Below are 13,069 nucleotides of genomic sequence, written 5' to 3' on the forward strand. Positions count from 1 at the left end.
ATTACTCTTTTTAAAATAGCATTACATTTGGTGAAGAGCACATTATGACTTGTTTGGGAATCAAAACTCAAAGTTTCGGATTTGGGACATAGACAACATTTACTTTTGACAATGAGCAGCCTCATTCCATACACACACTATACATTCTCTGAAACAGCCACTAGCCTACTGTCCACTTTTTTTAATTTTTTTTTTTTTTTTTACTAATTTTCAGGTCATTTTCTTGTACCTTTTCTTCTCACTAATTTCTGTGGCAATTTTAGGGGTCATTTCTTCTGTCACTGCTCATTTCTTTCCTCCCATGTTTTGAAAAAAAGGTTGCAAAGGGTTAATTGCCCACTGTTTCAGCTCAGAATTGACAGTGTACAGCTTTAAGACCTCCTCCCGTTGGTGTGTGGCACTAAACACCCCTCATACACAAACACGCATCATCGGTGCTGATCTGGAAATTCCCCTTTTTCTGCCATTTAAAAGCTCCGCTCTGAGGGCAATGTGAGCCCAGCGCTCTGCGAAACTAAACACCAGGCTGTGAGGAAAATGATGTAGTATTTAGTGCAGCGCAGAGGACAATAGAAGAGAGCAGGTGTTGCGTGTTTTTTAAATGGGAAATCTGTTGGGCATCTGGCGTTTCAAGGAGCCGAGCACCGTTGAGGAATGCGACTCGACGTGGGGGTCGGACTCCGACAGCGATGAGCCGGCGGCTGAAGATGACAGCGGCATCTCCGAGTCCGTCAGCCCGGCGGAGAGCGAGCGGGCCGCCGGAGACCCGGAGGACGCGTCCCCGCAGGTACACAGAGGATTAGACAGTATGCATTCGATTACACGATAAGGGGCAGAACCGGTGCACAGCACCGGGGACACGGTGCTTTAAGGTGTGTGCCACCGGCAGCGCGCATTATTGACAAGGCCGGGACACAGAGAGGGCAACCGAGCAGCCCATCATGCTGCCGGTCCTGTGGAGGCGAGAATACTGCTAACCAAACTTCATTCAAAAATATGACTTTTTAAGCTGCCGCGGTGATACACTTTAAAACCTGACATGCTGACTTTACTTAAAAAAAATAAAAAAATAAATAGGAACCTGATTGCCTTGAAAAATGTTATTAAATATAAGCTATTAGTCTGAATATTACTATGAAGTTTACTTTCTAAGTTTCAGCAACTTCAGTAAACCAACTTTACTGTGTTTGGTATTCTTTATTTTGTATCTGTATTTGTTTTCTTTTTGAATTTTATGTATGTATGTAGAACAGCGCTTTATAAGTCCTATCAATTATTATTATTATCATTATTAATAATAATAATAATAAGTATCTGTATTCTGCTAGTTGCAAACTAGTCAGTCATATCTGTATTTTCTTAAATATGTTAGCAAAACAGAATTCGCAGCAATTTCAACATTGGGAAAATCATCTTTGTCGTGATCAATTTAGTACAGACTAACTTGGTTTACTGAAGTTGCTAATACTTAGAAAGAGCAAGACTATTCCACTTATCATTTTTAAGTTGCAACAACTACACAAAATGTAATAAATACAGCTACATCTTGAGCAAACTTAACAATTTGATATAAAGTAAACATAGATTAAGATTAGTTTGTTGTCTTGAAAAATGTGAGTAAATATAGACATTAGTCTGAATTTTTGTTTGATTTACATCTACCTGTTAAAATTTACTTCAATTATTTTTGTGAAGTTGTTGGAACTTCTTGGAAATGAAAAACTTCAAAATTAAATCTATCTTTCTAAGTTTCAGCAACTTTACTTAAACAAATTCACTGTGCTAAATATCTATATTCTGCCAGTTGCAAACTATTCAGTCATATTTCTATTTTATTAAACATGTTAACAAAAACAGAACTCTCAGATCTCCTAACTTCATCATTGGCAAAGTCCTCTTTGTCATGACCAAGTGAAGTCAGACTTACTTGGTTTACAGAAGTTGCTAACACTTAGAAAGAACAAAATAATTCTACTTGTCATTTTAAGTTGCAACAACTTAAAAAAAAAGTAAATACGGCTAAATTTGGGTAAACTTAACAATTCGATATAAAGTAAACCTAAATAAATTGGTCGGTTTCCAATATAATTGTAAGTAAGATCATTTTGTCAGATTTTACAGTGTAAGGAAAAATAAGATCCAGTTCTCCTCACTGTGGCATCTAATCCACCAAGCAGCACCTCTTTGTAATATTCACCCTGTTACTGCCACTTTCACCAAGTACACAAGTGATGGGCAGCAGTGAACCAACTGTAAACTTGATATCAAATTTGAGACAAACTGATAGACTGCTGTGAGGAATTTTATTGCAAATTTTAAAAGTATTAAATCTTATTTTATACACTGTATGATGCAGGTGGTGTAGGTCAACATCATTATATAGGGTTGATATGCCTGCAAGGAGGGTATTATTGACTACATACTGTACACATCATTGTGTAAGTTAATTATCAAAGCCAGTGGGTTATTCCCATTATTGCTTTTTCTATTAGAAGACATCCACCGCCTGCCTTCTGCTTCGTAAAATAAATAAATGAGAGAATAGTGATAATGGTCCCAGTGCCCTGAATTATTAGAACAGTTGACTGAGTAGTTGTTTATTATTAAACTGTTTCACATTTTCAGAAAATTAAAGTCAGCAGGATATAACAGGGCTATTTGAGAAACTGTAAATCACTGAAGCATTTTTTGTTAGATTTTGCTTCAATGGTAATTTTTGTCATGATTACCAGTGGCGTCCCCAAGGGGGGCCAGAGGGGGCCATGGCCACATTGAAAGAACTGCTGCCTCCCCCTCCTCACTGGACCCCCATGAAAAAATTAATTGGAGGCATACATTACTGTCTTCCATAGACTGTGATGCACTCATTTTTTAAAGAAAGCACTAAGGTGTTACTATTATTATTATTATCATCATCATCATTATTATTATTATTACTTTTTCTCTTTAGATACTCGCACCATGGGGTAGAGGGTGGTTGCGGATGGTAAGCTTGAGCGGGTAGAGGAAAGGGCATAATTGTAAAATGAATGCTCATCTTTCTTTTTCTGTAAAATCAAATAAAACACAAGGAAAGAAAAGACAAATAGAAAAGTGCATGTAACCAAAATTAAAATATTTTTAAATAAGTCAATGCAGTGATTTTAAATGAATTAAGTTTTTATTAGTACCAACCTGTTGGCATAGCTTGTCGGGATTAGGAGGCTAAATAACGCTCCAAATTTAGGCTAATTTTGGGCGAGGGATCGTCTGTGGGGTTCATGTGGATCCTTTAAAGGCACTGAATTCATTAATCTAAAAATAATGCCTTAATCAGCATTAAAAAGCCTTGATCAGTATTTGGTGAAGTTTTTTTTAAAAACTATATTATACCTATATTTTGTTATTGTCCTATATTTGGTAGAGATAGATGTGGTGAGATGTAAGAGGATGCAGCCCAGTTTAGCAGCCTCTCTAACCGGTGGAAATGAGCGTGGCCCAGATTTGATTTGAGAATCAGATCTAGTTTGGAGCGTCCTTTCGTAGTGATTGCATGGCAGCGCTGATGTGAATTGTCCTCCTTTGCTGGGAAGAAATGGACAATGACAGCCATCGACCTCAAAAGCAAAGTCAGTGCTTTTAATTCAGCTGAGCGGCCGACGAGTGCTGGACTGCATCTGTTAAACACGGGCTGCTGCTTCTTCAGATCTGCATTTAAACTGATTTTCTTTCCTCCTTCCTTCCCTCTTTCCTTTCTTTCAATCTATTGTCTGTCCTTTCGTCTTTCCCTTGTCCCTTATTTTTTCTTTTCCTTATTCCCTCCCTTTTGTCTTTCTGTCTCTTTCTTTCCCTCATTTCTTCCTTTTATTCTTTCCTTCTTTTTTCCCATTTTCCTTCTTTCATTCTTTTTCTCTCTGTTTTTTTCTTTCCCTTCTCCATTCCTTTTTCCTTCTTTCTTTTCTTCTTTTCCTCCTTTCATTTTCCTTCTTTTTGTGTTTCCTTTTTACTTATTTCCCTGTCTTCTTTCTTTCTTCCTTTCTTCCTCTCTCCCTCATGTCTTTCTTCTTTATGCCTATCTTATGTCCTTCTTTATTTTCCTTTATTGTCTTTCTTCCCTTTTCTCTTCCTCCTCCATTTCCTTCTTCCCTTGCATTTTTTCTGTTCTTTTTCTTTCACTCCTTTTTTTCCTTCTGTCCTTCGCTCCACTATTTTTTTCCTCCCCCTTCCCTCTTTTCTTATTTCCTTTTTCCCTCTCTTCCTTTTTCTATTTTCTTCTTTACTTCTTCCCTTTTTACTTTTTTCTTTCTGTCTTTCATTCTTTGTTTCTGTCTTCCTGTCTTTTCGTTCTCTCTTGCATTCTTCCTCCCTCTCTCAGCTGTCTGATTCTCCAGAGTCCGTTCCAAAGATGAAGAGGAGTTTCCTACGCTGCCAGGGACCTTTACAAATACCGTCACAGCTACCCGGTATACTCACACACACACACACACACACACACACACACACACACAGATACAGTGCATAGATGGTTTCTCTATACTGCAGACCCCCAGTGTGACCTCTCTGATCTGTGTGTGCTTGCAGAACTTCAGAAAGTCCCGGCAGCCCAACGAGTACCGTAACCTGCGCTTCTACCTGAACAAGATCCCTCTAGTTCCTGATGGTGAGATCTGACGCACACAGTCTCTCTCTCTCTCTCTCTCTCTCTCTCACACACACACACACACACACACACACACAGACACAGACACACACACTGTGAATGTAGACCTCCTGCCACAGTGGAGAGAAGAAATGTTGGCTTTGGGCTTAGTAAGTTTTGTTTGGCTAAAGGTCATGTTTGACTGGGAGAGACCAGCAGATTAGTGGACTGATCCAATGTTTAGACACACTTACACACACACACACACACGCACGTGCGCACGCACACACACACACACACACACACACACACACACACACACACACACACACACAGACTAGAAATGTGTTTGGCAGCTAATGACTCCCTGTCTCTTCTCAGGTATCTATATAGAGGAGATTCTAACGAAGTGGAGAGGCGACTATGACAAACTGGAGCACAATCACACCTACATTCAGTGGTGAGACATTTCATCTGTCTTTTTCATTTCCATTTGCCCTATACCTGATTGCACAAAGTTCTCAGTGACTGTTTTGTTAATTGCATGCTGAAAGCCACAGTGACTGACATGTCAAAAGCTTGCTCTCTTCTGTTGAGCTGTTAAATAAATGTCACCAGAAATAAAGTGAGGATTTTATTAGCTATACTTCCTGAAGGGATGAAATGAATGTGAAACTTTGCTTTAGTTCCTGTAGTGAACGGGCTGCGTTTCCATCCTCCTTTTTATACGCATTTTCAATTTGCACATAAGAAAACCTGACTAGGAGTCAACAGATTGTCGTCCTGGACGATTATCCGGGCTGATATTTGGCATTTTGCTGATTATCTGTATAGGTATTTTATTTTAATGATTGCAGATAAAAATAATTAAGTAAAAAGTGAAAAGAGAGTGACGTTGCCGGGAACTTGCTGTATATGTTGCTGAAAGTTTCAGTTTTGATTAAACATTTGCTAAAGGCATTTAAACCAAATGATGTGTTTGTTATATTCCAGACTCTAAATATTGACAGAAAGATTTTAATTTTTATTGCAAATACATAGTGGTTGCAAATATTGGTTATTGGTCTCATCGAGCACCAATAATCAGTGTAGGCTCTGAAAAAAAAAAAAAATTAGTCAACTCCTACCTAAAGCTAAAACTCTTTGTGGTTAGCATAACTGCATTTTTCCCTTTTAAGGTTATTACAAGACATGAAGATTCCAGAATGAGGACTCACTAAAATGTTTGGCAAAATTATTGCTATCTTAATTTTGGCTGAAGTTGCAGGAATTTAAACGTCCCCAAATCTAATTTAGAGCAGAACAGAGCTGCTAACTTTAGCCTGGACTCTGAAGCATCCAGGACCTGCTTCCACATATTAAAGAAGTACCACAGAGTGGATATGTAAGTCATTTGTAACCTGCAACATTCCAATGCATGTGAAAATATGCTGAATCAATACACAAGAAATGAACTACTTAAATGGAGTCTTGTTTGACCAAAAAGAGACCCACAATTGCTATTGCTCCAACCATTAAACGCCTTATCCAGACAGTGTTAGATTGTTTTATCACTGGCTAAAAAGTTGTGAGCCTCTAAGATCTGTAGTTCAACACCTCTTGAATTCATCTTTCTCTTAAGACTAATGAGGCTTACTTGCCTTGTTAACTCACCATAAAACAAACCTCATTTAAATTCCACAGAAACAAAATAAAACTCATTCATACTGTCTTGGTTACTCTTGCTAATAATCTAGTTAGTAAGTCCACTGTTACAACAATCACCAGCTCCGGTTTGGTCAAAATTAATCTTCACTTTCCCAAGTTAGATGTAAAAAACATGCTGTTATTTCCAGCGGTCTCACTCTGCCTGCTTGCCACCAGCTGTTTACAGTCCTATAACCTAAACCTTCAGCACTAATTTGTCACAGTGTCTTTCAGCTCAGCTGCCTGTTCTACCAGCAGAGACCAGCTCTGGTGGTGCATGGTGTGCACTAAATGCAATTAGCTTTATAGAAAAAGGAGGCCCTGTATTTATGAGGGTATTGACAAACATACCTTCGGGATTTCTAGATACCCCGGTATACTGTAATACCAAGATACAGCCCAAGCCTACATGCTAGTCTATTACATCAAAACGTTAATGACTGTAGGGTATCGCTGATATTATAGCAAGTTATCTTATCATAATCATAGCAAATGGAATAGTGGCTCTTAAAGGATTTTTTTTGTAATTTCCAGCCACCAAGTCCACCAAGTCCACCAAGTCCACCAAGCTGTAGACCTGTATTAGGGAGCAATAGTGGTACTAACTCTCTGTATTTTACAGTGTCAGCAGTAACAGCTGTTATGATATGTGTTTTCATCACATCTAAAAATCTATTCCCATTTAATCTTATGTCATTTTTTTATTTCTTTCCCTTGTGGCAGGCTGTTCCCGTTAAGAGAACAAGGGCTCAACTTTTACGCACATGAACTGACTCAGGACGAGATCAAAGTAAGACACATGAGGACATATATACAGCACATGCATTGACTACAGAGTTGCTTGTTGCATGTCTGATAGGTTTGTGCTTCCTCATCACATAAGTCTTTAACATGGTTGAGTAAATATGGCTATAAACTGTGTGTCAAACTCCTTCTGCTTGCTAGGAGATGTATTATAAAGCAGTGGATAAGTGACAATCTTCCCTCAGTCACGCAGTGGCACCGCGAAATTTACTCTTAGAAAACTAATGGCACGCGTGAAGGAGGACGATGGTCTATTTGAGAGAACTTAGTCACATTTCTTAAAGTATCTGCCTTTTATGGGTATATATGGTTTGTTTTGTTTTTTTTTCTTTATTTTGTCTTTATTTTAATTACTGTAATTATTGTCTGTTCTTATTATCTTTTATTGTTACTATTATTATCATCGTTATTGTAATTACTATTTTATTTTTTTGTCTGTTTTTAGATGTATTGTAGAATGTGGAGAGCACTGTGCTATTAAAGTTCAAAAATCACTAAAAATCTATCTAAAAAAAAAAATCCTTGGATTTTGTTGGTAACAAAAACTTAGTGAAATACTCATGTGTTTCTTGCTAAATTTGACATCGCTTTGAGGATTATTAATTTCAACTTTGACCTGAACCACTTAAATGTGTCCTAATTGCATTTGTATAGCCAAAAGTTTTTTTTCCCTTTTTGAATTTTGTTTTTTTCTGGAATTTATGTACATCAGATTGTTAATGGGTGCAGATGTGTCCCTGATGTTATTTTTGGGTGATGTTGTACCTGTTTGCTGCTCTCTGATCTGCTGGGTTTGTCTCCCGTCAGGAATTCCAAAGCACTCGGGAAGCTAAGCGCAGATTCCTGGCGGCCTATTCCCTGATGTTGGACTTCTACGGCGTCAAACTGCTGGATAAGAGTGGGAATGTTGCTCGGGCTTCCAACTGGCAAGAGCGCTTCCAGCACCTTAATGAGTGAGCACACACACATACAAACATACACATAAACCCGCTGTGCAGCAGCTTATGGGTAAAAAAAAATGCAGTCAGAGTTTGTGTCGACTTATGGTTTGGTTGCTGCTTTTGTGCCATTTAGCAAGGCAGTTATTTTGACTCCACTACATCGTAAATGTTCTTTCATCAGCAGCTTAATGTGAGACTGGTTTTCCTTCAACAAACAGATGGTTAAAGGGTCATTTAAAGAGTGATTTTTGTCTTTTTTCATCCTATTTGGGTAGTTTCATGGCCTTAGAGTAGTCATTGCATTTTCTTGCCAAAGAACCACCTCCTTAGTACTACTTCTATAACCTCCTCAAGTCACAAACCACCCCTAAACCTTAGCATCTGATGCTAAGTGTTGCCATTATCCAAACCTCATTAAAAACAACTCATTCTGCAGCATAAAGCAGCTGCTCAGTACACTTCCTCTCCCTTCTCCTGCTTCTAATATCCCATCAAATATGCACAGTGGTTTTTGCATGTGGTGCACTGTGGTTTCTAGATTGCTCTCGAGCCAAACAGCCACCAGATTCTTCATAATTAGGGCGCTCTATTGTCAGACACCTCAAAATGCGAGTCAATGTCAACACTGTGAGTTATGCGGTGTTAACCCTTTAACACCTAGATCAGCATCAGTTCTCTAGTGCTGCATTCAAGTGCCTTTCACAATCACTTTAACCACTAAAACCTGAGAAAATTGTGGTTTGATGTCTTTCAAAAACACGGGACAAACATAATGTTCATCTTGGCAAGAAATGTCCTGCAACTGCAAAATAATTTGTAGGGGAAATAGAGAAAAGTTTTGAGAGAAAATTGTTTAGAAAACTGTAGTTATAATTCTTATAATTATATATTTGTTGAATTTTTAGTACTTTCTTCAGGCAATTTTCTCATTTTTGGTTTTGATTCTTACTTTCCCTTTTTCTCTTATTTTCCAGTAATTTTCTTTTAACATTTTAGTAATTTTTTTTGGCGCTTTCTTGTCAAGATGCTCCATTTTTTTTTTTTTTCTGAAAGAAATCAAGTCGATATACTCAGGTGTCAAAGGGTTCATTTCAGTGTCTGATTCTGATTCAGGTTTAGTCTTTTGCTGATAATGTATATAAGTTTATTCACTCTTTTAACAACTGTAGATGGATTGGTGTAATTTTCTTATGAATATTTGTGTCATTTTTGTCATGTTAGATTTTTAAAAGGGACAGTTCAATCTTAAATTAAAAACAAAATCAGATTTTTCCTCTTACCTGTAATGTTATGTATGAATCTAGATAGTTTTGGTGTGAGCTGCCGAGTGTTGGTGATATCGGCTGTAGAGATGTCTGCCTCCTCTCCAGTGTAAATGTTGGTTAAAACTCAGATCCTCTCACAGTCGGTGTTTCGATCTAAACTTTTTTCAGTGAAAACTGAGCTGACTTCAGACTGTTTCCATACAGCACAGCTTTTCTCACAGATAACAGAGGCTCCTTTCTGCCTGTCAAACGGCATCAAACAATGAACCTTATTAAGACAGTCCAGACCTGTTTTGTGTAGCTGCCACAGAGAGAGTAATTTCTTATTTTAGCGGGGACATCATAGTGTTTAACAGCTAGTCACAGTGCTTGATGCACACAGAAGACAAAGACTTGATTGATTTTATAGTTTTCCTAAGAAATTATCGAAAAAAAAAGAGCAGGGGAACAGATATGAAGAGAGCCCGCTGCTCTTTCCACTGTTGTTCACCGGCTAACAAGTGGAGCTAACGTTAGTACATAATGGCCATCACTGCCACTAACAAACTCCGAAAATCCATCAACAGCTCCATCATCCACAGTCAGACAAACTCAGCTGATTATTTGAAATACAACCACAACTCACACCAACAGCTCCATTGTTCTGACGGCTTGCAAAACATCTTGGTATAGACTATTTACTGGAGTTCACAGCCAGTCTCCAGTCTCACACTGCTGCTGATACTGTATTAGAAAATACTTGCTTAAAATAATTGCTCTGTTTGTTTGTCTTTCCTATCATCTCATTTTAAATGATGATCCACCACTGACATTTTTCACCTCGTCCTGTCTCGTCAACGAAAATTAAACATTGATTCCATCACGGTTTTCATTATCAAGATCTAATTTTAGCTTGACATCGTTTCATTTTGGTCATGGAAAAAAGGTCATTGGTGAATAATTTTCATCATAGTTCTCAGCAACGAAATTAATACTGATTGGTGTAAACTGTAACTGCAATGTGAGTGGTGCACGGAGGCACATCAATTTCAAGGCGTAAATTCTAGTTTGCAGCATATTTTGCTGATTAAATTCATACTCGGGTTATTCTACAGAGCCATTCGGTATGATTTAATATCTCCATTATTACTGATATAAGGTTGCAATTTTCCAAGGAGTATTTTGGCTAGTTATAGTGAAAAATCATCAACCCCTGCTTTGTGTTTTCAAGGTCCCAGCACAATTACCTGCGGATCACTCGAATCCTGAAGTCCCTGGGCGAGCTGGGCTACGAGGCCTTCAAGGCTCCACTGGTTCGTCTGTTCCTGGAGGAGTCGCTGTGCCACAACACCCTCCCCAACATGCAGCACAGCGCCCTGGAGTACTACGTCTACACCATCCGCCTGCCGGCCACCCGCAGACGCCTGCTCCGCTTTGCCCGCCAGCACTACAAGCCTGCCCACGCCTTTCTCTGGGGTCCGCCACCTAAAAGGCGAGCTGGTGCTGTCGGAGGCAGCGTGGGAGCTGGGAGCAGTGGGATCAGAGCACCTGCTCCGACACCAGAGCAACACAGGAGGGGCAAGGAGAGCCCCACATCTGCCAGTAGTGGGATTATTATGTCTTCCCATGATGCCGTGACGTGCCAGGAGCTGGCTGGAGGAGGGCTGAAGGGCTGCACAGGATTTGGCTCTAATATGGCCGGACTGGAGGGAGCGCTGATGATGGTAGCTAGAGGAGAGACAAGAGAGTACAATGAGATAGTTTCTTTGTAGGCAAAAGGGTTAAGGGCCATCCACATCGAGCGCTATAACTATAACCATAACTATATCGATAATGATGTAAGCATCCACACTGATGAATGATAACCTTCTGTAAACAGCAAGACAGAACATGCACTACGCACTCCATACATCTCTTTCAACATAAAAACATATGTTTTTTGGTCAAAATTAGATGTTAGAATCTCTGTTGAACGTGACTTCTAAATAAGACAGATTCTGATTGGCTGTTAGTATTTCTATCATTCATGAAATCGCTCTAGGAGTGATCCATACAATATCCTTCACCACTTTTGTTGTCATTATAGTTGTTGTGTTGACTACGTCATGCACTTGAGTTGGGACGATTTTTATAGTTATAGTTATAGTTATAGTTATAGTTATCGTTCTTGGTGTGGACGGCCCTTTAGACTGTTATGTGGTTTTCAAGTCAGAAAACAAACATCTGTTTTTAAAATTAACCGATTTAATTGTAACATTTTAATAAATTCATTGTATATGTCAGAATTACTTCTGGACACTGAAACTTAGGGTCAAGACAGTAAAAGTAAAACGCATTTATAGAGTCTGACAGACAATTCATTAATCAACTCAGCTTAAGGGCTTACCATACACGACTATATTTCTTTGCTTATATATCAGCATAATTATATGACTATGGGTTGGGGATGAGGTCGGAAGTCATATCTTGAGCCAAGCTGAACAAATGCCTTGGACCAATTCCCAAAACCGCTTATACCAGTAGAGACCGAAACATGTTCTGCAAGGTTTTTCCTCATCAGGGCTACAATTCTGAAACAACTTAGACAGCCGTATTGAATGTTTAGGTCTAAAATGTGATTACTGATTCTTAGGACTACTTTAGAACCAAAGGTGCTGATCGGCACTCTTGCAGTGGTTTTGGTTAAAGTCCTTTCGAGTCATCTAAAACTGGAGCTGGAGCTCCTCTGAGCAACAAGCTGGACTGATCTCATTTTGTACAGGTGCTGTAAAGTGGAAATTATAAGGTGAGGAGGGAGATCAGGGATATTTTTTTTCTTTTTTTCCCCCCAAAAACCCAAGGAATGGACACAATAGAGTGAAAAAGGCAAGAGTGGGTAAATCATCTTAGCAATACTTCTTAAACCATATGTTGACTGAATCCTCATATTGTTGTTAATGATACCAGGTACAACTCAATATTTGTCTGCTCCGCAATTTTACTTATAAGTTGAAGGTCGCCGCTTCCCCTGAAAAATTGTACATAACTATAGAGCAAAAAAACAAGACTTGTTTGTGATGTAATATCTAGAAGAAACAGTTAAGAATAGAGAGGTTTTTAAGTGACATCACCACTCTTCTGTTTACTATGACAGGCACCATGGAGGTCAACTGAAAAGTGTCTATAAAAAAACGGTAAATGGTGGCTATATTTAGAATTTAACAACAGGTCAAGATGCTGCTGGTGTTTCAAGGCAAAGGGAGCATTCAGTATGCCTCCACATCACTTGAGTGACAACAAAATAACAAGTGATTAGGTGACCTCAGATTTGTGTTTTAAAAGGCAGAAATAGCCTAACCTCAATCAATATTTTTTCCAACTATAGTGTTGATTCTATGGAGCACCCAAAGTCCCAAAAAATGATATTTTATTTTGGGTGCACAAGACAACAACTTATCTTGTCTGCATAAGTTATTATAAGGTGGGAACAAGATATTATCTTGTGTGCCCAAGATAAGTATGTTTGTCAGGGTTTGCCCCAAATTCATTTATTTGTGGCAGCCCGCCATGATTAAAATGTTTGCCACCACAAATAAATTTTTTTGGGGCGAACCCTGACAATCAAACTGATGCTGGGTTCGCACGATAGTTTTTTTTTTTTTTTTTTTTTTTTTTTTTTTTTTTTTTTTTTTNCGCCCCGCCATGATTAAAATGTTTGCCACCACAAATAGCTTTGTTATTTTTGGAGCTGGACCATTCATTGGGAGCGCTATTGGAATACTTATATATATATATAG

General features: G+C 38.6%; 1 protein-coding gene across 1 annotated transcript; it reads left to right on the forward strand.

The window, feature by feature from the left end:
- The first annotated feature begins 497 nt into the window (after window positions 1-497).
- On the forward strand, window positions 498-12,857 carry ogfrl1 (opioid growth factor receptor-like 1). Its single transcript, XM_042502145.1, is given in 8 exon segments — window positions 498-787; window positions 4,355-4,399; window positions 4,401-4,442; window positions 4,561-4,639; window positions 5,000-5,078; window positions 7,028-7,094; window positions 7,916-8,061; window positions 10,525-12,857. Coding segments are annotated over 8 exon segments (1,185 nt in total). The 5' UTR covers window positions 498-601; the 3' UTR covers window positions 11,066-12,857.
- Window positions 12,858-13,069: the final 212 nt, after the last annotated feature.

This window comes from Plectropomus leopardus, chromosome 15, assembly GCF_008729295.1.
Source record: "Plectropomus leopardus isolate mb chromosome 15, YSFRI_Pleo_2.0, whole genome shotgun sequence".
Classification (NCBI taxonomy): Eukaryota; Metazoa; Chordata; class Actinopteri; order Perciformes; family Serranidae; genus Plectropomus; species Plectropomus leopardus.